Below are 27,502 nucleotides of genomic sequence, written 5' to 3'. Positions count from 1 at the left end.
GGGACCGCGACGCTATTCTGCAGGCTTCACGGACCCGTGGCCCGGTCCGCTACGAGAACTCGACCATCAATTTTTATCCGGACTTCACGCAACTGGTCCAGAAACAGCGGATGGGATTCCAAGGGGTGAAGCGCCGTCTCCGCGAGCTAGGCCTGAAGTATTCGATGATCTACCCGGCGAAACTCCGAGTGGAGCATGGAGAGCGGACAGCCTTTTTTGACTCTCCTGTGGCCGCAAGTGACTGGCTGGACTCGCTGCCGGATGGGGGTGGCCGGCCCGGGCCCTCTGGGGGCACCGCAGGTGACGGGTCCCCTTAGACTGACATTTGGTCCTTGCTTTTGCGGTTTTGCACTGTACAGTTGGGTCTTACTTCTTTTGCATACTGTGTCTTGCCAGGACCCGTGAGGGGTGCGGGCGGGTTCGGGTCCCTTTCCTCCTCCGGGGTCTTTTTGTAGAATGGGGTTAGGGGGGCGACAGGCACACTGCAAGTTGGGGGGGGTCTTTGGCCCGCACGGGTGCAGGGTGGGGGGAGTTGGACTTGGGGTGGGGTTGGGGGGGAAGAGGGGTTGTTTTGTTGTGTGTTTTTTGTTTACAGGGCGAGGTATTGATTTTTGTCCATATTTGGGAACTGTGCTGCGGGCTGGGGGCCTCTTGATCTATTGGAGGGGATGGGGGGAGACGGGTTGAGGCTTATGTCATGGAACGTCAATGGGTTGGGGGACCGTATTAAGCGGGGTGTTGTACTGCAATATTTGCGTCGTGTGACTCCTGATGTGGTGTTTTTCCAGGAGACGCACTTGGTCGGCAATGTCTGCCATGCGATGAACAGGGGGGGATACCGCCTCGTAGCCCATTCTGGTTTCACAACTGGCTCCAGGGGGGTGGGCATTCTCCTGCGAACCTCCCTTCCGGTGGAGATCACGAGGATAGTCTCGGATGACAGAGGGCGCTATGTGTGTTTGATTGGGAGGTGGGAGGGGCAGCCTCTTACCCTGGTTTCAGTCTACGTCCCCCCGGGCCTCCAGAACTCCACCTTTACTGACTTGGGTCGAATGCTGCTTGACCTTCCGGATGGCCTCCTGCTCATGGGCGGGGACTTTAATTCTGTGGTTTCGGGTGAACTGGATCGTCACCCACCAAGGACCCTCCCCGCTGCCCAGTCATGGCTGGGTGGGATGTTGGAGACCTTCGGCTTGGTGGATAGTTGGAGATTAATGCATCCGACCCAGTGTCAGTTCACCTTTCATTCGGGGGCGCATGGGAGTCTCTCCGGGTTAGATTACTTCCTTATGCCCGCGGCGCAGACTGGTCGGATTCGAGTGGTCAGACACCTGGCGCGTGGTATCTCCGACCATTCTCCGCTGTGGCTTCTCTTTGACACCGGGTCGCGGTCCGCAGGGCGGATAGCTCCCATTAACCCCTGGTACCTGCGGGACCCTGCGACTCGTGACAACCTGGTTAAGGCCATGGACCAATACTTCAGTGAAAACGAGGGGTCGGTGTCGTCGGCGTTGTCCCTTTGGGAAGCCTTTAAAACTGTGATACGCGGACACGCCCTCGCCCAGATAGTGGTGGCCAAGAAGGTTAGGAGCGAGGCGGTGGTGAAGCTGGAGACTGACATCTCGGGGCTGGAGTCGGCCTTGGAGGCGAATGTTACTCCGGACGGGCTACATGCCCTTAGCCTGAAACAGTTCGAATATAGGTCCCTGGTCACTGACGCGGCCAAAACTATGTATAGGGAGCAGCAGGGCCGATTGTATGACGCGGGGGACAAGGCGGGAAAGTTGATTGCGTGGCTGGACAAAAAGGAGAGAGTGAATCGTGTGGTCCCCGAGTTGCGTGCTGCGGATGGTGTGTGTGTGACTGAGCCGGATGAGATTGTGGAATGTTTCGCTGACCACCTCCGGGCGGTGTACTCCCCGGTGACTGACAGGGATGAGGATGACTCTCGCCTCCTTCTGAGAGATATTGCTCTGCCCGGCCTGTCCGTTGAGGACCGGGAGCGGCTGGACGCCCCCTTGTCGTCGGACGAAATAGCGACCGCGATTCGTTCCCTTCGCTCGGGCAAGGCTATGGGTCCTAACGGTCTGCCCATTGAACTATACAAATTGCGTCCTGATAAGCTTGCGCCCTTCCTCAGCCGCATGTTCCGCGACTCTCTTGCGGCGGGTTCCCTTCCGGCCGACCAGCGCTTGGCCACTATAGTCGTTATCCCCAAGGAGGGCAAGCCGCGAGACCGCTGTACTTCTTACCGGCCTATTTCACTGCTCAATGCGGAGCCTAAAATCCTGGCGAAAGTCCTGGCCAATCGATTGTTGAGTGTCGTGTGCGACCTTATTCATCCGGACCAATGCGGCTTTATCCCGCACCGCAACACCGCTCTTAACTTGCGGCGTCTTCACGGTGCCCTTGCCAGGGCGGAGTTCCTCTCCGAACCGGCCGTGCTGGTTTCTTTGGATGCCACGATGGCCTTTGACACTATTGAGTGGCCATTCCTCTGGGCCGTCTTGGATAAATTCGGCTTTGGAGAGGGATTTATTGGCTGGGTGAGGCTCCTTTACACGGGACCCATGGCTCAAGTGGTGGTGAATGGGCGGGTCTCTCGGCCCTTTGCCCTCGGCAGGGGCACGAGGCAGGGGTGCCCGTTGTCCCCGTTGCTTTTTGCTCTCGCCCTGGAGCCACTCGCTGCCTGGCTCCGTTGGGAGCCCTCGCTTAGGGGGATCCGGTGGGGCCCGGGATTCGAAGATCGGGTCTCGCTCTATGCGGACGACATTCTCCTGTATCTCACCTCACCGCGGCAGTCACTCAACGTCCTCTTTGACGTTCTGACCTCCTTTGGGAACAATTCGGGTCTCACGATCAATTGGTCTAAATCCTGCGTTTATCCCATCTCTGGTGGTCCTCCTCTCCTGCCGCCTCGGCTCCCGATTCAAATATCTCTGAGCGGCTTTAAGTACCTGGGGATATACGTTTCGCTGGACCCGGTGGCTCGCTATGAGCAGAATCTCCTGCGTCCACTTCGGCGACTGCGGGAGGACACGGCCCGGTGGTGCAGGCTCCCCCTGTCCCCGCTGGGTCGGGCCGCGCTGTTTAAAATGATGTCCCTTCCCAGGTTCCTCTATGCACTCCAGAACTCCTTCGACGTTATCCCAGTGGCCTACTTTCGGGAGGTGGAGAGCCTGCAGAGGAGACTGGTGTGGGACGGGCGGGCGCGTATTGCTCTTGCCAAGCTCACTCTCCCCTGGTATGACGGGGGCATCGCGCTTCCTGACATTCGCAGGTACTATTGGGCCTCGCAGCTATCTGCCATTAACCACGCCACGTATGCGCCCGGCTTGAATCCGGCATATGAGATGGACAAGTTCCTGCTTCCCGGCGGGAACTACAACAGGGCACTTTATTCCCGCCTGGCTGGCCGGACCCTTACGGGTCCTACTAAGATTGCTGTGCGGACCTGGAGGGCTGCCACTGCGGCCATGGGCTGGAGTGAGCGATTAACATGTGCTACTCCCTTGTTTGCCTCCGACCGCCTGGGCAGCTTGTGGACCACGAAGGGGTTTGACCAGTGGGACACGATTGGTATCAGCAAAGTGGGAGACCTGTGGCACAAGGGCGCGGTCAAGACTTTCGCGGTGCTCCAGGCCGAATACGAGCTGACCGACAGGGAGTTCTTCCGCTACGCCCAGGTTCGACACGCCCTGCTCTCGGTCTTCGGGGAGGGGACCAAGATCCCTGTTTCCTCGCCCCTCGAGGACCGCATACTTGACGGACATGTCCCTGATAGTACTATTTCTTTAATTTATAAAAAATTGATTAATCACCGGGCGGACCTTTTTGTGCGCCTTCGGGAGGCTTGGACTGGGGATGGGGTGGAATTGGACGACGAAGATTGGCAGTCTGCACTGTCGTCCCCCAAGGAGGTCGCCATTCCGGCTCGTCTCCGGTTGGTACAGCTCAAGATTCTCCACCGGGTGTATGTGACGGGTCCGCGCTTGGTCTCGATGGGATTTTCCGGCGACGGGCTCTGTAAGCGAGGCTGTGGGCTCAGCGCCACCTTTCTTCATATCCTTTGGGAGTGCCGCGAGGTGGCGGACTACTGGCGCCGGGTCCACACGGTTATGGGACAGGTCACTGGGGTTGTCCTGCTGCCGGAGGTGCGTCGCTGTGTCCTGAATGTGTGGGAGCCCAATGACTACAGCGCGGCTCAGACTCGGTGGGCGGCCCTAGGGAACATGATTGCCAAGAGGGACATAGCGCAACTTTGGGGCGCTCAACGGCCGCCCACCGTGTCAGTATAGAAGGAGAATATGGACTGGTGTATGTTTAGGGAGAAGACAGTGTATGTGGCCCGTGGCAAGCCGGGGGCATGGGGTAGAATTTGGGGGCAATGGAACGCGTATCGCGGAGGCATCTGTACGCCCCCCCTGGTAGACACTGATATCGCCATGTCCCCCTGACCCTTGATGGCTCCTGGCGCCTTTTGGAACAACTACATATGGACGTTCATCTCCCTTGACCCCCTCCCCCCCCCTCCGTCCCCGGCCTCCCGGTACTCCTCTCTTTAACGGTTTGTTCAATTGTCCTGACTGGAGTTTCCCGGGGGGAGCCTGACCCGCACTGGTTTCCCTCATAACTCGCCTTTTGTTTTTATTGTTCGTCCTTTTGTTTTTGTGATTGTTGGACTTACGCTTCCTGTTCCTCGAGAACTATCTGGAGCCACTGCGGGGCAGTGCCCTGGGAACTGATTGTAGCTTTGATATGTGTAGATTTCCTTCTGTACCTAGCGGCCGGCCCGGGTGGTTGTAGGCCCGTACTTGTAACCGAATTATTGCTCAATAAAAACTTTTCCAAAAAAAAAAAAAAAAAAAAAATCATTTCCTTTTCAGTTCTTTAGACTGGCAAATGATGTGATCAGTTGAAATTGATCATGTTCATTGTGTTGCTGAACTGAAATTTAAAAAAAATCTCTTCTCATTGTGTATAACCTCTCCTCGTGAGAGTAAAAACATTGGTTTCACACGTTTTGGGTTGTGCTTTATCTGGATGTAAACGGAGTACATGTTACAAAAAACAGTACCCCATTATGTTTTGTTTTTGTACAGGAAAACAAAACAAAGACTGTACTCTTTGGAGAATTTCAGTTATTTGTTAATTTGCTTCCATCAGTTTTATTTTCTTTTGATGCACATGTCTCTTAAATGTTACTTCTGTTGAGAAGAAAATCCTAAGTTGACTACGTAGCATCACCACCTTTATTTTCGGTAGCATAAAGTTGTTCACATGCTTCATATCACACTCTTAGTGCCGGGACAAAAATCTTCAAGACTGAGTCCTTAATATGTGAAGAGACACTCGCCACCATTACAGTTTTGAACACTAGCTGCCTTCTCATTTCTAAAGAACACCCCTTATCTTTTGAATGGTATCTGCTTACAACCAATGGACCTGTTTGGCATTAGAAATGTTCTACTTCTATGAGATAGGGTATACGCTCTACTGTAGGCTTGCTTTGCATACATTTGCAGTAGATCATGTTGAGTCCATCCTGTCACCTCCGCTCCAGGTCTGCATGTTATTACAGGAGTTATTTTCTATATATAAATAGTTTACCCTTCGTTGCTACAAGGTCTCTGGTAATAAATGTGCTACCATTGGTGCTGTCATGGTTCCCTCTTACCTAATTCAGACAAGAATGGATCTTGTGACTCAGGGTTCAAAAGTTAAAGGTATTCATCATATGGTGCACTGGGCCCCTTAAAGTTTTAATTTTGCAAGTATACTCCAATGGTACTATTAGCTGCGCCCTGAATTCCTGAATCTGTCTCTTTCAAAGTATGTGGTTATTCCCCATGTACTGTTATATAGTTAATAAACCCTTGAGCAATCCCAGAGTCATGTTTTGTGGGTAAGTGAACTTAGTTTTATAACACAGTATATTCCTCTTCTCTATGGTTCATATTCATATAATCAAATGTTTATTAACAGAAAGAACTACTTTGTGGAACTTAGATTGGTCCTAGCTGTTTCTTTATAAAATAAAAACACATCCATTTTAGGTCGAGCCTAGGCAGTGCGCACGTTACGTCTCTTGTCATTCTGTATCTTTGTAATTGATATGTTCGCACTGTGATTTACGATTTTTTTAAATTTACTTTATCTGTAAAAGGGGAGGTTAAACTCCAGCTTCCTAAACTGTGTATCCTTTTGAAAGACTTTCCTTTCCACTTCTGGCATTGTTTCTACTTCACTCTGAATGTGAGGAGCAGCCCCGGTTCCTGGTCAGTATCTCTTCTACAATCTCTTGTACTCTTTGTTTGGGAAAGGAGCCGATGAGGGGGGAACCGTATACTTTAAGATTGGAGAACCCTTTCCCCCAATCTGACTCATTTGTGGTGACAGGGGGAGGGAGAGGAGAAAAGTGCTGCATTTAAAGTGCAGGCTATGTCGTGACGTCATGAGCAGACAGCCACACATGTGGGGTGCCCATTGTACGAGCGGGCAGATCCGTGCCGGAATGCAGGGGGTGTTATTGTTTTCTTTCGGTTCACCACTGGAGCCAGTTTGGAATACTCTGAATCCAGGTATTGGTACTAGGGGGCTGCTGAGGTATCAGTATTCTTTGTTTCAGGCCCCTGCACATGTTTATCTCACAACCATTTTTGCTGCCAACCAAACATAACAGACGTTCCAATGCAAATTTCTCATTGGGAAATAGTAAGTTACCTTTTTGAATATTTGTTGATGTTTGATCTCTTAGATAAATGTATCATGTCTCATTCTGCTGCTGTCAAGTGGTCTCTTTCCTTATTTGACATCTCCCGCCAGGCCTGGCCAAGAGTATTTTACGATCTCTGGATGCGTTTAAACAACTTGCTGTTGGTTAAAAAAAAAAGGAAATTGGGGGCTGGCAGAAGGTATGGGGCACTTAGCAGCTGTGTGCGTTTCTAAATATTATAAGCTATCACATGCCATGTGTAAGTAGCCCGCCGAGACCTGTGTTTTTTCTTTGAATACTGGCACTTTGGTTTATTATGGAAGGATCATCACACTACAAGTAATGCAAAAAAACAGGCTTAGATGACCTGCCTGCACTTTTGTTGCTGCCTATTTGCCCTGTATCATGAGTACTGTTAAACGGCTGGTAGGAACACCTGTGACGAGCATCACTTGGCTTGGAACTCCAAAGCTCTCCTTGTACAGTTTCTGTGATCTCTGAGAGGTCGGCACATGAATATACGCAAGAGTGGGAATTATCGCTCTGTCAGCACATTTTATTTTCTACAATGACGTCATCGGGCGGGTTGCCACTCAAAGTGATGCAGATCTAGTCTCAGGATCTAAGGGGCAGTACTGAGGATAGCACACTTGTATTAGTTGAACAGCTTATTACTGCAAAAAGGTTATCTTAACAGCTTTCTCTACCAGCTGTGATGGGGCTGGGCTCATCCCTTACACACCTATGGTAAGAGTAAACCAGGACTGCAAGACCCAGAATGCAGTAGGTTGTCACGCCAAGGCTGGAATAACCATGTGTATGATGATAGTGAGTGAGCAAGAAGTGTCCACATTAGCCAATAAGCACCCTTACTTATTTAAGCTACTGAAATAACCGTGAGGGACACATATCATTATACAAAACTCCTAAATAAATACACATGGTGATCCTAATTTAAATATGTTTGGTTAAGGTGCGGTTAGTTCCATACATGCAAGAAAAAAAAATCTGAAATGTATTTGTATTCCATCGAAGTGAACTAGGACCACAACTCCCAGGATGCATATGGCAGTTAAAACCAAGTGAAACTCATCATCTGTAAATAATTCTCTTAATAATGCGACAGCAGGAATGAAAAATGCAAGTAAATTTGGGTGTGCAGCATTGGTCCAGGAGGCAGAATCTATTCCATATTTTCAGAATAACCAGTATGTAAACGATTCCAAATGAGAATACACGTATATGCATTTTTCTCATATTGCTATCCTAAAAATCCAGCACAATCTTCCAAAGCTACCACTCTTCTAAACCCATGGACACCTCTAAAATACTTCTGCATTTGCATTTTCTGTGAGATGGTCTCAGAAATATTTTCATGGGGAAAATGGTGTATTGAAGAGATGTGGCTTCTCAAGCATGTAGCATGAGAGAAGCACATCAGCCATAGAACTTCTTGTACTCTAAAACACAGAGTATGAGAGGCAATACATGAGTTAACACAAATAATTTCGCATCAAACCCATTGTCAAACAATTCCAAGATCAATGATAAAGTTAAATCTTTAGAATATTACAAGCAGACTCAACCAATGTGTTTCACCCCAGACAAGAGCTTCTTCAGGGCTGCGAACATGAATAAGAAAGACCAATACAAATACATTGACATTGGCTAATACCAATTACATGTAAAAAGGACTTAAAAACATACAAGTAATTATTTACAACCCTAACCCTTATACAATAAAAGACCAGAAAAAAAGTCTTTCTTTAAAACCATGAATACTCATTAAACTCTTCTCTGTATGTAAATCGATACTTCCCTCTCCAGCATGTCCTCTCGTAGCTCTGACATCCAGCATGTCTCTCCTGTAGTTCAACATGCCTCTCCTGTACACCCACAGCACTGTATTTCCAATGTGTCCCGCCTCTTGTCATAACAGTAAACACCCCCTAGGATTGCCACCTTTTCTCAAAGCAAAATACCCTAATTTGTTTGTGGTTTTATTTGGAAAGGCCAGGGGCTGCTACTTGAATCTTGTTTTGAAGAAAATCCGGTGTGGCCGTTTATCACAGATTCATATAATCCTCAGTAACAGTTTACACAATTTAAAAATACAATTCATATGATTTCTCTTTGTATTTGCTTATTTAAAACAAATACAAACATTTAAAAATTATTATTTTAAAAAGGAGAAAATATCAACTTTTGCTGATTTTTTGCAATTTTTGTTGATGCCTACCCTACCCTTGTAACTCTGTGATTAGTTACGCATGTATGTGCTGCAAGGGGAAAACACTTATTAGGTCCCAAAACAAGACGTATTGGCTATTACGTTATTAGTCTGTCCCAGTTGCAGTTAAAAAGTCCTGTAATGTGTACATAAATATTTCCTGAGGCAAGCATGCATTCCTAAATCAAACTGCAATGTGCTACATGGCTACACACTCATAAGGTCCCAAAGATGAAACATATTAGCTATGCCAATGCTTTTTGAATGAGGAGTGAGAAGGGTATGTTTGTGTAGTGAAGGCAGGTGCTGAGGGCTACTACATCGCTGAACATTACATAGGCGGCACACGACCCATGTGTAGTTGTCGGTAAGTTTGTTATATATATAATAAACAAGAAGTGAACAACTTTAACTTGCCTGGATCTTCTGCTGTTTGTGCTGCCTTTCTGTGACCCTCTGGGACTCTGTTGTGTATCGTCGAGGGTTTACACAGAAAACCATTCTATATAAATCATTGCTCAGCCCGTGATTTGTAAGACATTTTTCACATTTATAGCGGAATCTTGACTCAAGGACAACTTTATTTCTCAGATTTATTTCCTTATCTAGCAACATGGAAGTAATGTCAGCATTGCTAGTATTTTTAAATTGCTTGGGTAACATATGGAGCAATGGGAGAAGTGGGAAAAAGGCTTTGAATCCATCAGGAAGGCCACTGAAGGAGCTGTGATACTGCCATTAGGATGCTGGATAACTAAAATGGAAAGAACAAAAACGAGGAGGCAGTGAGATGAAAGCTACTGGGCTGAGTGCAAAGACCAGGTGAAACAATGGACAATTATGTGGGGGCGTTGTGACCCCATGAAATTACAGCTGTTTCTCTGTTGAAATGCTGTATGATCAATTAGTTCAAAGAACTAACAGTACGAAAATTCAGATTAAGTTATTACTGTAGTGGAAGTTGACCATAGCAATGGCTCTGAAGATTGCCAAGCCGATGGAATAAATTCTCCAGGACATAAATAAGTATGTATGGCAGCTAATAATGGGTATTGAGAGGTTAATATATTGAAATTAAAGGAGGTGAAAATGTGGTGGTAGTGTTCAACACGAGGTACAAAATCATATGGGTAAACAAATGGTTGTATCCTAGGAACTTTTGTGTTATATATGTGGTTATACGGGAAGATGTTTTTAGTCCTGTCGGAAGTGTAATCCAAGGATGCGTCAAGGATGTGAAAGGGAAAATATGTGAAAATAAGTAATCCTGGTTGCCTAAGGGAGCAAGTAGTGTGGAGAACGACACTTTGTGTTGCAAATGTGTGTTGTGAGTGTGATGCTTTTTTTTGTAATGTAACAGTGGTGAAATTGATGTGAAAATTATGAATACTAGTAGCAAGAGCTAGTCTTTTTGGTCGCAAAATGTACTAAGGTAAAAAATTGCAAAAAATCTTATACGTCTTATGACATTGTGAACATTTTTTTATAAAAGTGTTGCTGTGTTATGATGCTACATTGAAGTTCAAGTTATGCCAAGTTTTATATGGCAAGGGATTGTGGGTGTTTGCTTGCATGGTCTTAACAAAGGAAATTGAGAATCATACTAGATTCAATCATCCTGATCAGATATTTTTATGTGCATGATTAAATGCACATATATGTGATGGACTAAGAGTGTGTCATTTTCAAAAAATTGACTACCAAAGGTACATAAGCCTACGATATGAAGTAAGAAACTAAAGAAAGAATGTAACACATAGTGCAAGAAGGGGATAATCAAGGAAAAAGAGGGCTCAGATTGGCTAGCTCTTGTAAGGCTTGCCACAAAAGCCAATTGAAAGCTTTGAATGGCTGTGAATCTGCTTCATCTCAATCATGGTCTTTGGACGTACCGGAATCAGTTGCCAACATAAACAAATGCTAGCCGCATCAAAATGGAGTCCTATTTTTATTACATGCACATGTCTTCTACTTACCACCAGTTTGTATTTCGTGAAGATTTGAGGCCTCTGTCTTCTTTAACAATACCAGAACACACATTTAGATTCTGACACATGCCTTCTGTTTTGGGATCAGGTGTGTTCCACAGGACAATGCAACATATTTTCAGGACACTATATTTTGCTGTGTGGTCAACATTTTAGGAGAACATGATTTGTTGTTGGTAAAACTGATGATATTGGAAGACAGGAAAACCGTGCATGCTTGTTTCTGTACAGAAGAATAACTCATCTGTGTTTTATTTTTGAGAACTAGTTCATGGAACCAACTGCCCAAAGTCTGCATCCTCTAATTATTTTTGTTCCAAATATTTTTATTTTGTTTTTTCAAAACATACAAACATGGCAGTGAGACAACCAGACAGTCAGTGTTCAAATAATATGTGCAGTCCCATACAGTGATATACACCTATTTTTTTAAAAGCAAAATAAGTAAAATGGCAGGACACTACATCCTCATTGAGACAAATTAGTGGCAGCATCATCATCACCAGCGAGTCCATAATAGTCTATCCATCGCCCGACATTTTGGGGAATTTACGCGAGCAGCCCAGGCACTTGTATGTCACTCTTTGCGCAGGCATAAATAAGTCTATACCTCTCCTCCATTACGTGAGATTCATTGTCACGAGAGAGACCCACTTTCTTGCCAGATCTCGTTTAGCAACCACCAATCCCAAATTGCATGACAATAATTTCATATGTGGTAGGTCAAAATCGCTAGGTATACCGAATAGGATATAGTTGGGGTTATCAGGGAATTGGGATTCTAGGATCGCACGCAACCCTGTACTTATTTGTCCCCAATATCTCTGTATACTGGGGCAGAACCACAAGGTGTGGATGAAGTCCCCCTGGTCCCTCCCACACCAAAGAAATTCGGATGTAGGCGATCTGCCCATTTTATAGAGGCGGGCCCTGTCATAATATATCCTGAGACGGATTTTAGTTGTATGAGGCATAGCAGAGACTTGATTGCCACTTCTCATGGAAACTTAGTGCCACCTGCTAGTCAATGTCGCATCCTCTAATTTTTAATCATGAAAAAAGATGTAGTGTTCCTAGTTTTGATCCCATTGATTGAGATTGTACTGAACACCAGTCACATTAGCCCTCTTGTCGGTAATATTGCGTATTTGGGTGCGTGTTCCTGTTTTTAATTCCTCCCGGATGAAGTCTTAATGAAAATCAAGTCTTATGCCCTTCTTAGGGGCCTCTACCTTCTCTAATGATACAAAGACATGTCATGAATCAATGTCCTTTCGTCCATGCGTTTCTTTTAGTCCCAGTACTCTTTATCCACTCCTGTTTCTCTTGTGGGATTTTTCTGCTGTTTTGATTGTCTCAAACCAGTAGATCGAAAACTTACCAACCATATAATGTGTAGAACAGCAAAAAATATATCTTGCTTTGTTTACATGGTAAAAGAACACAACATGTCGAATCAGCATAACCTATGATCTGTAAAATTCTACTTTTCTTCCTTTTGTGAAGTAAACTTCTTTGGTATATGAAACCATACTTTCAATAAATTTGTAAACCTTTTTTACATTTAAGGTGCTCCATTATCTTGCAGTTCAAAAGCCAGCTGACCTCACAAGGCACCTTTTGCCTTGTGTTATCCATGCTGCTGTGCTCAAGGTCAAAGATGAAGGTAAATACCACCACTGTCTTTTTTTGTATGCATTTGCAGGTTTATGATTACAATTTTGCACAAGTGTTTTGTTATATTTTCAGAAACAGCAGAACAAATCCCTTCAGTTGTGAAGAATATTACACAAATAATTGTACATGCCAGTAAGGTTCTTCGCTACGCAAATCCAGAAGACAAAAAAATGGAAGTAAGTCATATTTAAGATCAAACAACTTATTTAAAGCAGTGTATTAATTCATATTTGTAATTATTTTTTTTTTTTATGTTTTGTGCAGGATATCATAAATCAGATTATGAGTGTTGAAGCTACCATTGCAACAGCAAGGTCACTTAAGGCAAAATTTTCAGTTGATGCATGCGAAGATCCAGATGAAAAGGAAGAGCTAGAAAGGTGATTGTTACAGAGTTCCTTTCTTCGTAGTATTTTATGTTGTCTCAGTGATTTATAGATCAGATAGTAAAGGTTGTTATTGAATAAATGCCTTATATTTTGAAAGGATATTGATTTTTGCGTGTGGCAGTACATCTTGCTCAACTCAATGGGGGTGTATTCACGTAACCAGGATTGTGCCAAGAAGCAGTTTTTAATTTATTGTATTTCATTCAGGAATTTGTGGCACAGAACTCACTTCTGTGTAGTATTTTTAAGCAAAATCATTAACAAAAGCTTATGCTACATATCCAGCCAGTCTGTGTTAGAATATCAAAAGGTGCTCATTAAGCGCTACTTAAAAAATGTAAGATGGTCTCTTAAAATTGGTCAAATGTGTGCTCCTTAAATGTTCCATTTTAGTGGTTAAGTAAGGCTGATCCAGTTTTACTATGCTATGTAGAGGGGCCCGGTATATTTATTTACAGCCTCTCATTATTATTTTGAAATCAAACTACTTGATTAATCTTCCTCCTACGTCTGCAATATACAAATCCAAAGCTTATGATGGTTAATTTTTGTTCAATCTTTCTGCACTGTTTATAGCTATCTACCTAAGTGAAAATAAAGTAAATTCAGTTTTTGGAGCATTGGGATGGGAGGAAGGGGAGTTAACTCATCCAATCAAATAAACTAAAAATGATGTTTTATGTTTGCATTTCAGTATTAACATTTCATTTTAGGTTTTATTAATGAATAGAAAGGTTACCTCTCTACTGTTTTTTTTTTTTAAACCAATTTTATTCGTCAAATAGCACATATGTGGCAGAGCTCTGTAACCCAGAGACTTCTGCATAATAAACATAAAGCATTATGACTAAGACATTTGAATAATAAGATCAAGGAAAAATGGAGAGCGATGCGGATGAAAGAAACAATATGAAAACCCCATCCCAACACCCCCCCCCCCCGTCGCACTAACAACCTCCCAATAGCAGCACAGCAATAGAACATGCATCACCATAAGCGATTGCACCATACGAATACACAGTAATCCACAGTTTGTACCAACAGAGTAAAACCTAAGCTAGATTGAAGGGCCCTGTTGTAGAAAGCGGCTCCAGCTGCGAGCCTCAATAGTCCGCCCATCGCTTCCAATGTTTATGCGGGCACCCTCTTGCAGTAGAAATGGGAAGCTCCAAGCCCATGCAGAAGTCCAGACCATTCTTCCATGCCGGCACTCGGGGTGCCACCGGTGCCTTCCAGGCTCTAGCAATGTCTCTCTTTTCCAGAACGAACCCAAGCAACATGAGATGGCGTTTATATATGTTGTCCCCAATCCCATCCATAACATGTAGGAGCACTAGCTTCGGCGAGTAGGGAAGATCCCAACCCAACACCTTAGAGAGGCCATCACTCCCCTCCAAAATCGTGTCAAGGAAGAACAGTGCCAAAGTGTATGCATCAGGGTACCCTCCTCCCGTTCGCACCTGAGACACACCAGGAGGCTACCAGTCCCGCCCTCCACAATCGAGCCCATGTGAAATAGACCCGATGAAGATACTTAAACTGGACCAGGCACAGACGTACCGCTATTACTGCCCCCCGCAGGGGGGCTAAGGCCTCCGTCCAGTCTTCCTCTTCAAGTGGGCCGACATCTCCCTGGGCCCCTCTAAGCTTCTGCAGTGTGGGAGAACAGTGAGTAACCAGGGATTGGTAGATCTTAGAGATCTTGTGATCCTGAAGATCTCCCATAAACACCTTCGCTTCTATCGGGCTAAACTCCACCAGTGACTCCAAACCCTCCAGGCTAGGGGAAAGGGCATGCTGAAACTAGAGATATTTATAGAATTGGGTTTTCGGCATGTGAAAGTCCTTTTGTAGGCCCTAAGAGGACTTCAGGACCGGCCCCCGCTTTACATCCCCCAGGGTAGAGATACCAATGCTATCCCATCCACGAAACCCCGACAGAGTGGCTAGTTGTTCCATAGAGGGGTCTCACGCGTTAGTTTATTCCACCACCCCATCCTCCGTAGGGCCTGCTGTTAAATTTGGAAAACGACCAATGAATTGCGTATCCGTGCAGGGTACAGTATTGTGTGCAGGGAGAAATCCCCCTTAAAGCGCTGGTCAACAGCATAGGCAGGGTCGTCCCTACCACTTGTTCAGGATGAGGAGGTGTGAGGCCATATAGTATGAAAGAATGTTTGCACTCACCAGCCCCCCACAGTACCTAGAGAGGAAGCATGTCCGTAGGGCAATTCGCACCGCTCCTCCGGCCCATAGAAACTGACCCAGGGCAGCATTAACCTGTCGGAACCATCTGGGAGAAATTGAGTAAGGGTGATTCTGCAATTGGTATAATAAACGGGGGAGCGAGACCATCTTGAATATGGCTGATCTACCATAGATTGACAGTGGTGTATGGGACCAAGTCTTAAAATCCTCCCACACACGATTCCAAACCGGAACCAGGTTCCTTTCCCAAGACATGGTAGGTGTGCCGATAGGAATACTCCCAAATATTTCATCCCCCCTGTAACCACTCGAGCCGACGGAGCCTAGACCCGATGCGTCCCCAAGAACCCACAAGGTGGACTTGCGGGGGTTCAGGTAGAGACCCGACGATTCCCCGAAGATCTGCATGATGCGGAGCAATCTCGGCCCGTCCTATCCACATCGGTAAGAAAAAACAAAACGTCGTAAGCATAATACAATCCGTTAAGCCGTGCGCCCATTCAAAGCCCGACACCTGCGCATCAACACGCACCCAAGCGGCAAGGGGTTCCATAGCCAGTGCAAACAGGTATGGAGACAGAGGGCAGCCCTGCCGGGTACCCCGTTCAATGGAAAAAAGGGAGGAGGTAGAGCCGGCAACGCGCACTGACGCAGTGGGGTCAGTCTAGAGCAAAGTCAGGTAGGACAAAAAGCGCAGTCCAAAATTCAACCTGTGTAACAACGCAAATAAGTACACCCAACTAAGGGAATCGAATGCCCTGTCCATATCTGCCAGTAATAGCGCCGCCTGTTCATCCAGCCCCCGAATGGTCGCAATAGCAATATGTGCTCGTCGAATATTGTTTTGGGTCACCCTCTGGGGCATAAACCCTACCTGATCTGGGTGCTCTAAGGTAGTGATATGGGACCGCAGGCGATTGGCGAGCGCCTTGGCCAGAATTTTGGCTTCAACGTTCAGAAGGGAAATAGGACGGTATGAAGCGTGTTGATCAGGGGGTCGGCCAGGTTTATGAAACACCACTACTTCCCCGTGTCTCCAGTCACAAGGGAGGTGTCCCCGCTCAGGGGCCTCCTCTACCACCCTAAGGTAGTGGGGCCCCAGCTGCAAGAAGTACTTCTTAAAAAATTCACAGGGAAACCCGTTCGGCCCCGGGGCCTTCCCAGAATTAAGGTCCCCTAAGGCGGCACCCAATTCCTCCTCTGTAAGGGGGAGATCCAATTCCTTACTCGCCTCATCGGACAAAGCCCGAGGCGGGAGGTCGTCGAGAAAACGGCCTATCACATCTTCGTGGAGACACTCTCTGGGGGTGTACAACTCTGCGTAATAAGTAGCAAAACTTTCGGAAATCAAAGAGGGGTCCGTAATGGACTCCCCGTCTGGACTTGCTATACCGGGGAGGGCCTGGGAATGAAACATCCCTTGACACAACTAATGGAGCATCTTACTAGACTTATTTCCCCACTGGTAAACCCTAATGCGTGTTGCCAGCCAAGCATCATCCAATTGGAGGGCGGGGTAGTTCTGTTGTGCCAGCAGCAATTGTTGACGGACCTGATTACACCCGTCGCCCCTGCTGCAATGATCCAGATCCGTAATATTAGCCTCCACTTTTAGCAGAGCTTCCCTAAGCGCTCTGCGAGCTGCCGCACAGAAGGATATGTCGATACCCCGTATAGTGGACTTCAAAGCTTCCCACAGGGGTTCGGCCCCCGAAACCGATCCCACATTGAGTGTCAAGTATTGGTCAATAGCACTTTCCATACGTTCCCTATAGTCTTCCTTTTGGAGGTTCCAAGCCGAGAGGCGCCAACGGAAAGGCTGTCTCGCCCGGCCCACCTGTAATGTATGGGCAATCGGCGAATGATCCGAAAGGCCCTGCAGAAGAATATCAGCCTCAACCACCCTAAAGGCTGCCACCCGCTGAACAAACAGGTAATCTAGGTGGGAGTAGGAATCGTGAACCGCCGAGAGATATGTGTATCCCTGGGCATTACCATGTAACCGGCGCCATGGGTCCTCCCAAACAAGCCCCAACGCCAGAGAGTATAGTTTTGTGGGCTGACGAACAGCTATGTCTCCCCCACCGATCCCTGGTCACATCCATCGCGTCATTCCAGTCCCCCCCAACCACGAACAGGCCCTCTGGTATATCTGCCCATAACGTCATCAGTCGTTCTACTAGAACCCACGAGAGTGGAGGGGGGGGCATAGACACAGCCCAACACCACTGGTTCCTCCCAGATCATGCCCTGCAGGACAAATACCGCCCTGAGTGTCCGCCCATGTCTTAACATGTGTGTATGGGACCCGGCGATGAATCAAGATTGCCACCCCCGTGACCCCTCACAAACCCCGCGTGAAACACCTGAATGTAACCATAACACTGAAAGCAAAGTGCCTCCGATCCCATAAGGTGTGTTTCTTGTAGCATGAGTATGTCAGCGCGGGCCCTCTTAGCCTGTTGAAGTATGGCCCCACGTTTAATTTTGTCTAGAGCCCCCCTGATATTCAAACTCACCATTCGAAGGGTACCAGAGGGCCCCGTGGAACTATCGAGCGAGACTGCCATGAGAGAACGTGGTAGCGTGTGTTGGTGCAGAGAAAGGTGTTTGCTGTGTGCAAGGAGGCCTAATGTTAGTATAGAGAAGTGCGATCTGGGGACAAAAACAATAACAACCAAACAACCCCCCCACCCAATATCTCAACAACGATGAAGTATCTGTAACGGTGGGTGTGGCCTGCAGACCCCAACAGGGGGTCCCGCCACACCCTGTCCAATGGATCCCCAACTTACAGCCCATTGTCAACAGCCACTCTCCGTCGGGGAAGGTCCAACAGAGAAACCGGCCCATGCACTGGCTTCTCCGATCAAAGCAGCAATATCCAAGTCTCACGGGACTACGGTCACCTCCTCCAATCATGAGGCCGAAGTAGTCTGCCGGGAAGTCGATCCGGCCCAGGAGGAGTCACTGCATGATTGAGCCCGACGTCTGGATCTGGAGCATCTGTGCCCCTTAGATTTCAGTTGAGGCAGCTTCCGAGCTGTCTCGCTAGATGAGGAGTCCGATTCCCGCCTGGGTGGCGTGTGAGGACGCAGCCGCACCGTCTCATCCGTCCACAGAAACGCTTCTTCCGGCAAATCAAAATTGTGGGTGCGGGACCGATACACCATCCGCAACCGGGCGGGATACAGCAGTACGTATGGAAGTTTCAGTTCTCGAAGACGGGCCTTGGTCGCCAGAAACGATTGCCTCTGTTGCTGAACCAGTTTTGTGTTGTCAGGAAAGATCAATATACGAGCACTATCAAAAAGCAGAGATTCCTTGGCTCTGGCCTGTTTGAGAATAACATCGCGGTCATGATAATTCAGGAACTTTGCGATGACCGGCCTCGGGTGGACCACAGGCGGAGGCTTCTGCATTAGAGCTCTATGGACATGCACCACCACAGAGCAGCGAGGCAAGGACTCTGGGGGGAGCCAACTCTCCAGCCACTGAGTAAGAAACCGTTCCATATCTATCCCTTCACAGCCCTCCGGGAAGCCTACAAAGCGGAGGTTGTTGCGCCTAGCACTTCCCTCGGCATCCTCCACTTGTGCTGCAAGGCCACGCTGAGTTGTCTCTAGTGTGGCTACCCGCTTCTGTAGGGTGGTGACCTAGTCTTCCATGCCAGAAATCCGTGACTCGGCCTCCGTATTGCGAGCCACCGCATTCCGCAAATCTTGCCGTAGGAGCATTACATCGGAGCCGACCGCCCCGATTTTAGCGTCCAGAACAACCCTGGACTGCGTAATAGCAGCCATAAGTGCGGCGTTGTCCGGCATATCGAGCACGACCCCTTGTGCCCCCCCCCCCCGGGCACAGCCACAGGTGCCCCAGGGCCTGTAAATTTGTTGAGTTTGCTCTGCTTTGCAGAGCCCCCTCCTGCCTTGTCTCTCGTCATGGCGGCCACTGAACCCTCCGGCAACCAGGATATATTCGAACGAGATGAGGGGGGGCCGCAGAGGTGTAGACACGCGGCCCAGGCGACCCAGTCCGGCCGCCGACTGCGAGACCTCCAGCAAGAGGGGGAGGAAAAAGAGGAGGGCGGCCTCGGGGGCGCCCAGCTCTGGTCAGAGGGTGTCCACGGGCAGCCGCCCACTGCCGCAATGCTACTGCGCTCCGCCTAGGCTCCCCGCGCTGATTCCCAGGGTGGCTGCGCTCATACAGGCGTCTACGGCTGATAGGGCTCTCTGGTAAGGAACCAGGGGGATCCCCTACTCTCTCCACGTTGTCCCCTCAAGGGTCCGCCTCCAGGGTGCGCAGCAATGGCCAAAGACCGCCGAGACCCCCAGCAACCCCGCAGTCCGTGTGCACCGCAGCGGACTCGCGCGACCCGAAATGGCCGCCAAAGTGAGTGTGCAACGCAGCCAATGAAGGTAGGGGCAGCAGGCGGCTCACCAGACATCGGAGAGCTGAATAAGCCCCCAGACCCAACACCGGCCCAGCAGCAATGAGGCAGCCGCCGGCCCCGGTACACAACTTCGCCTCCCCCTACTCCACCTGCGGTCCGATGTGACCGCCTATAAGCTGGCAGCTGCCCAGGAGAGGGAGTGAGGAGGGAGATGACCACATGCCGGGCATCCGCGGCTCAGACCTGCCAGACACTGCCTACCGAGACCCTGTCTGCACGTTCGGTCACTGCAGGCTCACCAACACCGTCGCTGCTCTCCGCCGAGGTCCCTAGACACGGTGCACTCCGGTCACCAGCTTCCGCTCCAGACCGACAGGTTATGGGGCAGCACAGTCGCCTGCATGTCGTGCTCTGGGCCAACACCACCTCGTCTCTCCGGGCAGTAATCCACAGCCAAAACGGGGCAAAAAGCACAGCCCCCACACGCGCCCCACCTGGGACACAATCGAGGAAGACGAAACAGATCGGAGAAGCAGGATAATTGCCTAGGCTGGACGGAGCTTGCCTAACACACATCTGCCGTCATGGCTTGCTAGGCCACGCCACCCCTCTCTACTGGTTTTGCTTCAAACACGGATTGAGCTAATGAGATTAACAAAATCAAAATTTTGCTTTCATAGACAACTTTTCTTGAAACACAGATCAGATTTGCATGTAGCAAATACACAAACATATATGGCATTGTAGAAGCTCCAAATTGTTATTGCTTAAAGTTGATGAGCCCCTTGTAGTAAAAATATGTGTCAAATACTACAAATTATCAGGCTTTAAATATAGTTTTCTGTAAAAAGGGTTTCAATTATTTGGTGTTTCTAATAAGAACTGATTTTGTGGAGGTCCTAGCCAGCTGTCATAAAGACGCATGCTGTATCTATAACTCCCCAAATGGCTTTGTTGAATGGTGCTGCGGGAAGTCAGGCACCAGCTAGATGAACAGTGTCATGGATCCTGCACACAGTGGAGTCACTGAGGGTGTGGTTTCTCGGCAAAGTAGGTGATGTTTGAGGTTAGGAACCAGTACCTCCTGTGATCTGGTGACTGTGGTCAGTGCTCGAGCTTTTAGTGACAGGCTGTTGTTGATTCACTAACACTGGGACAGTGGATGTGGCAAAACAGAAAAGGTGGTGGAGACGTTATTGCAACCTCTGCTTGAAATCCCAGGGCAGACTGCAGCTGGTTTCCATCCTGGGAGCAAGCATGCACCGCCTCCCTTTTTTAGGTCAAGCTTAGGCAGCGCTTGCGCTGTCTGCAAGACATATAGTAATCAGTCTATGGGCTTTGAGCACTCCTATGTATTGCCATTCATGCTTTGTTGTGCTTGTCCTAAATGCTTCCTTTTTATTGGTGCATTTTTGTAAATGCCCCTCCTTTGTGTGCTTAGTTCTGTCCCTGGCGATTTTAATAAGAGACACAACAAATAGAGTCTGCGGGTCTGAACCATTCACTCATAAGAAAAGAAGCGACATGTCAGCACGTTCAAACGAACCAAAAAAGAGAAGTCCTCATAAAGAGGGCCAAGTCCCATCACCCACCGAAGTGGCATGCTTCATCATCTGGGACCTCCCATAACTACACCTGGTGTAGTTATAGAGCTACAACTCCTTCGATTAATAAGGAGGAGCTCAGGGATGTTTTGGTTCCTATGATTGGGAGGATGGATTATCTCAGCATGAGGAAGACTGTCCTAGGTGTGGATAATCTAAATGCAGTGTGTGAAATATGAAAGTGATTTAAAATTGATCATCATTGGAAAATAAATTTTATTCTGTATCCAATGACACCAAACTAAAAACAGCAGAAATTGTGAGGGGAGCGCGTCCACAAACGTTATAGGGCCGCGCCCTCGTGGGTCAACATGTTTCAGCCAACCTGTGTCTACCTAATGACTGTGGCTTTCGTCAGGACCAAAAGGTAACACTACTGCAAAAAATGTGAATAAGTGGTAAGTGAGATAAAAAGGAACGATACAACCTAACAGAGTACCTACTTATCCTTGGATATGTGGCACCGTAGTGATGTAACTCAATCACCTGGAGACAAAACAAAGTGAAAATACATAAATGTGCTGAACATGTCTACTACATTCTCTTAAACGAAGTCCAAATGTCTCATACATAAACATTCGTCAAGCGTACAGACTGCATTGTCCTCTTACCCGCAAAAAGTCAGGGATACACCTACACTCCTGGTTACAACTCAGGGCGTGAGGCAACGCTCTAGAAAACAAGAGAAAGGGGGAAAAAGAACTAGCTAGTGCCATAAGCAACAGAAGATAGTATATTCAACTGTGCGTGCAAAAAGCTGTGTAACCATAGAAACTAAAAAACCTACAAACAGACAAAGGTGTGTTGACTGACTATATAATGTTTAAAACCATGCTACTAATGTCCTGGAAACTGACTCAACCAGGAACTTGAGTGAGCATGTCCATGACTAGAATAATATTAAAATCACCAACAGCAAGCGAGCATCAATCATGTGGTCAAATACAGCCAGAGACGACTCGAAGACTAGTCTCTACGATAGGGTTCATTGAAGAGACTGAATTACTATATACAGATGAAGAGAGAGCAGGCTTACCTGTCCGTCGTTACCCCGGACCTTCTACCTAGTTGTACCGAGCGTAACCGGAGCAACGTAAACCTGCCCTTCATAACGATCATCTGTATGGAGTGCCGGGCATCGGGCCAATCAGCGTGCGGAGGCGTGATGACGCAACACGCTCCGCAAACGTGCGTCGGAAACGCAGTGAATGCTGGGGATTGTGGTCTCCGCAGATTATGTGGCGCGCTTGTGGCCGTAATTAAACGATGTAATGGGCAGAAATGTATTGTAAGACCAACACCTTGTGGAACTTGCCACCTGTCCAAGGGCATTATGCGTGTGGCAATTGTGCAGTATGCCCCAACACCAGACATACTACAGAAGTGGATATAGGGACAAACAAACCCTGGAGGCAGATTAAACACACTAACTGCAATAGTGAGAGGGTGATCTACTTGATCACCTGCCCCTGCGATCTAAGATACGTTGGTATGACCACGAGAAAGATCAAACTCAGGATAATGGAACATAAAAGCACCATCAGATGTCAAAGGCAGGCAACCCGCATGACTAGACACTTTGTGGAATCCAAACATAGCCCTGATGACATTAGGTGGACGATCATAGAACAACCCTTTATTCCGTCCCATATAACTGATGTGTCCACTTTTTTATTCAGAAAGGAGCAACGCTGGGTTTTTACACTCAAAAGCGACACGATAGGGCTCAACGAGTCCATACCTTGGACTTCGTTGTGATACTTCTGGGTCCAAGCCCTTGCTGCTGATGGTGGGTCTTTTCCATCCTTAACTCAGTGTCACGACACATCACTCTGTTGGTACTTGTGTCAACTAAGAGAAGCATGGGAGAGCGGCATGATCCTCCTCCACTCGTAACCCTTAGAGCGTCATGTTACTTAATTACCATTTTCTCAGACGCGTCTATTCTTGACACACACGTACCTTCCTCGATTCCGCTTTCACGTGATGCAATAACGTGGGGTTTCACTATGGGGACAGATGGGACTGTGTTTCCATTCTTACAATACATTTCTGCCCATTACATCGTTTAATTACGGCCACAAGCGCGCCACATAATCTGCGGAGACCACAATCCCCAGCATTCACTGCGTTTCCGACGCACGTTTGCGGAGCGTGTTGCGTCATCACGCCTCCGCACGCTGATTGGCCCGATGCCCGGCACTCCATACAGATGATAGTTATGAAGGGCAGGTTTACGTTGCTCCGGTTACGCTCGGTACAACTAGGTAGAAGGTCCGGGGTAACGACGGACAGGTAAGCCTGCTCTCTCTTCATCTGTATATAGTAATTCAGTCTCTTCAATGAACCCTATCGTAGAGACTAGTCTTCGAGTCGTCTCTGGCTGTATTTGACCACATGATTGATGCTCGCTTGCTGTTGGTGATTTTAATATTATTCTAGTCATGGACATGCTCACTCAAGTTCCTGGTTGAGTCAGTTTCCAGGACATTAGTAGCATGGTTTTAAACATTATATAGTCAGTCAACACACCTTTGTCTGTTTGTAGGTTTTTTAGTTTCTATGGTTACACAGCTTTTTGCACGCACAGTTGAATATACTATCTTCTGTTGCTTATGGCACTAGCTAGTTCTTTTTCCCCCTTTCTCTTGTCTTCTAGAGCGTTGCCTCACGCCCTGAGTTGTAACCAGGAGTGTAGGTGTATCCCTGACTTTTTGCGGGTAAGAGGACAATGCAGTCTGTACGCTTGACGAATGTTTATGTATGAGACATTTGGACTTCGTTTAAGAGAATGTAGTAGACATGTTCAGCACATTTATGTATTTTCACTTTGTTTTGTCTCCAGGTGATTGAGTTACATCACTACAGTGCCACATATCCAAGGATAAGTAGGTACTCTGTTAGGTTGTATCGTTCCTTTTTATCTCACTTACCACTTATTCACATTTTTTGCAGTAGTGTTACCTTTTGGTCCTGACGAAAGCCACAGTCATTAGGTAGACACAGGTTGGCTGAAACATGTTGACCCACGAGGGCGCGGCCCTATAACGTTTGTGGACGCGCTCCCCTCACAATTTCTGCTGTTTTTAGTTTGGTGTCATTGGATACAGAATAAAATTTATTTTCCAATGATGATCAATTTTAAATCACTTTCATATTTCACACACTGCATTTAGATTATCCACACCTAGGACAGTCTTCCTCATGCTGAGATAATCCATCCTCCCAATCATAGGAACCAAAACATCCCTGAGCTCCTCCTTATTAATCGAAGGAGTTGTAGCTCTATAACTACACCAGGTGTAGTTATGGGAGGTCCCAGATGATGAAGCATGCCACTTCGGTGGGTGATGGGACTTGGCCCTCTTTATGAGGACTTCTCTTTTTTGGTTCGTTTGAACGTGCTGACATGTCGCTTCTTTTCTTATGAGTGAATGGTTCAGACCCGCAGACTCTATTTGTTGTGTTTGTTCAAGTGACTTGGGGATTTGTCTGCGCAGGTCTTTAAAATTCCCTTAGACCCTGTGATCAGTTGTTTTGTATTGATTTTAATAAGAGAACATTTTTGTTGGCCATCATACTATGCTGAAGTGCCTTCACACTTCCTCCTGTTACAGTGTGTGATGGCCCCTCCTCCCTCCTCCTGTCTGTAGTCTGGTTTATAGCAGCACTGACTTCATTGAAAACATGTTGAGAAACAATAAGAATCATTCACAGCACCACAGACTCCTTGGCGCACGCATCATTCTCTTTTTTAGCAACAAGGTCTGTATGCATTTCATACAGCTTCCGATGTATGTTTAGCCTGAAGGAAACTGTTACTAGTGATGGATGGCCCCTTCGCCCTCCTCCGGTTTGGCGTGTGGGCATTTTGCTGAAAACTTCACTTGGAGCTGAAACTCAATTAAACTTTTGGGTGGGTGTGATGACCGTATTCCATCTGCTGCCACCACCCACAGGTTTCCATGATGCTCTCTTTAGTGACAAATCTCAGGGTGGGCACCGTTATGGGTGGAGTCCGTGGAAGACTCGCGTCATGGACAAGCTCAGAGGAAATGCTTAAAATTAGAGCTCAGTCATGGAAACAAAGTTTGCTGCTGGGTAATTTCGGGATAGCCCATCCCAGTCTCTAGGGAGCAGAGTCTTGGACATCAAGCCTCCGTGTTTAGAGTGTGGAGGGGCACTGAGGCAGCAGGGGTCATAAAGGTCAGTATGGTTAGGGGTGTAAAGGACATTTAAATAGTCACCAAATAGACACCACAAAATATATGACCTGTTGGTCCTTACTGACAGTGCGGATTATTACCCAACTCAACTCTGAGCGTTGGTTTTCATTGATCTTCAAAGGTCTGCACAGTTCTTAGCAGGGGGCTCTTCAGATGTTTATAGGCGCTGTAGTTGGCACTATACCCTGTTTAGAATTAAATCAGTTTTGATTAGCAGAACACATGGCAGGAAATTACATTGCATCATTGCCTACAACCCAGCGGGCCAGCTACATAAAGGTCAGTGCAGAGAACGAGAACCTGTGAAGTACAGAAAGTCAATATATGTCAAGTACACAACAAGCCGCCTACAACCCAGCCTGAGCCAGCAGCGTGAATAAGGAGACAGAAAGCAAAAGACGGCCAAGGTTGTACTTAAATTAATAATAAAGGAGACCTGCTGAGCGTAACGTACATTTGTGCCTGTGAGAAGGCCTAGTGCACCAGGGCTACTAAGTCTGCCTTTTCCGGAACAAACAACTAGAACACAATAGAAAAAAAAAACATTTAAAGGTCTGATGTAGAAGGACCAACAATCCCTCCCTCACCCCACCCTCCCAACCCCTCTCCGGTGATCCACATAGTACACGCATGGGCTGAATGTGACCCGTTAAAAAAATATATATATATTTATATTCCGGAGGAATCCCAGTAGGGGCCATCAGACCCCATCCACATCCTATTGGTCCAGTATCAGTTTCAGAATACGTAAGAAGGCAGGGCATGTCACCTCCCAGAACTCCATGGAGAGAATAGAGATAAAGAGGGCCCATATCTTTGCGTAGTCCGATTTATCCACCAGAGTGGCCATGGACAGCCTTTCCATACCCAAGAGAGACCACAGCTGGTGAAGCCATTGTGTATGGTCGGGTACCTTATCTGTTTTCTAACCCGTCAAGATCACTCGATGGGCAGCATTTAATGGCAAGGCGATTTGCCTATCCCTAAAAGAATGCAAAGGAGAGGTCAAGGGATTGGGCACTGCTAATATAGTGTATGCAGGTAGCCTGGGAATAAAGGTATCAAAGCCCCTATCTATCTCGTTGAGGATTCTGTCCCAATGTCTAGTAAGTTTCTGACAGTTCCAAAGCAAATGAAGAAGGGTACTAAGACTCCCACACCCCCGCCTGCAGAGGCCATCGCACTGAGAGTACCATTTGGCTGTGCGGGCCGGTGTGTAATACCAATAAGATATTATTTTATATGATGTTGCCGTGTGGCCCATGGAATGTGCAGTATGGCGAGTCCTATAAACACATCCTCCCACTCCTTGTCCGATAGTGTGTGTCTGATTTCCACCTCCCATCGTTTCTGCCCAACAGCCCGATCTCTGTGAATATCCAAAAAGAAAAGCGCGTATATTTCCGAGATGAGTTTCTGGTCGTCCTTTTTCAGTAGGACCCATTTTTTTAATGGAAGCAAGGGCCTGCTCGTCAGTGGGCGTGTTTGAGAGCACAACACCCAATGCAGCATTTGTACATGGAGGAAGTGGTCCGAGGGGGATAGTTTATAATCGGCAGCGAGTTGATCAAAGGGAATATGACCCTTGAGGTCAAACAGATGGTCCAGCCGCTTGCAACCACCAGAGACCCAGCACGTGCCCACCTCCTTTACCATACACGGAGGAAAAACAGGGTTTGAGAAGAGAGGGGACATAGGTAAGGGAAACGTTGTGAGATTCGCTGACGAGGACACCTTGTCCCAGGCTTGCATGGTAGGGCGTGTAACCGGGGATGAATGCAGTCCCCATGAGCGTGAGGCCCTAGGTAGCCACGTCTCCCTCCATACATGACCCCCAGCAGCAGTCTGATCCATAAATACCCAGTGTTTCTCCGTCATAGGACGGTTCCATTCTACCGGGTAGCGTAGTAGAGAAGCCTGAAAGTAGCGAGTGATATTCAGTAGTGCAAGACCACCCTCCCGTTTGGGGTGCTGTAACAGGGTCTTCTGTAACATAGGAGAGACTGGGCCCCAGACAAAGCGCTCTATCTCTTTTTGGATACTAGGGAGCATGCCAGGAGGTGGCCGCAAGG

General features: G+C 47.5%; 1 protein-coding gene across 6 annotated transcripts in view; it reads left to right on the top strand.

The window, feature by feature from the left end:
• RAB3GAP1 (RAB3 GTPase activating protein catalytic subunit 1) overlaps positions 1-27,502 on the top strand; it is a 673,051-nt gene that overhangs the window by 582,358 nt on the left and 63,191 nt on the right. For all 6 annotated transcript variants that reach the window (XM_085645769.1, XM_085645771.1, XM_085645770.1 and 3 more), the window contains 3 exons: positions 12,503-12,599; positions 12,683-12,786; positions 12,875-12,990. In XM_085645769.1, coding sequence (XP_085501895.1) covers positions 12,503-12,599; positions 12,683-12,786; positions 12,875-12,990 — 317 coding nt within the window. The remainder of the gene's footprint in view (positions 1-12,502; positions 12,600-12,682; positions 12,787-12,874; positions 12,991-27,502) is intronic.

This window comes from Triturus cristatus, chromosome 3_1, assembly GCF_964204655.1.
Source record: "Triturus cristatus chromosome 3_1, aTriCri1.1, whole genome shotgun sequence".
NCBI lineage: Eukaryota > Metazoa > Chordata > Amphibia > Caudata > Salamandridae > Triturus > Triturus cristatus.
Note: the sequence above shows the minus strand (reverse complement) of the source record. Positions and strands in the feature narration are given on the sequence as shown.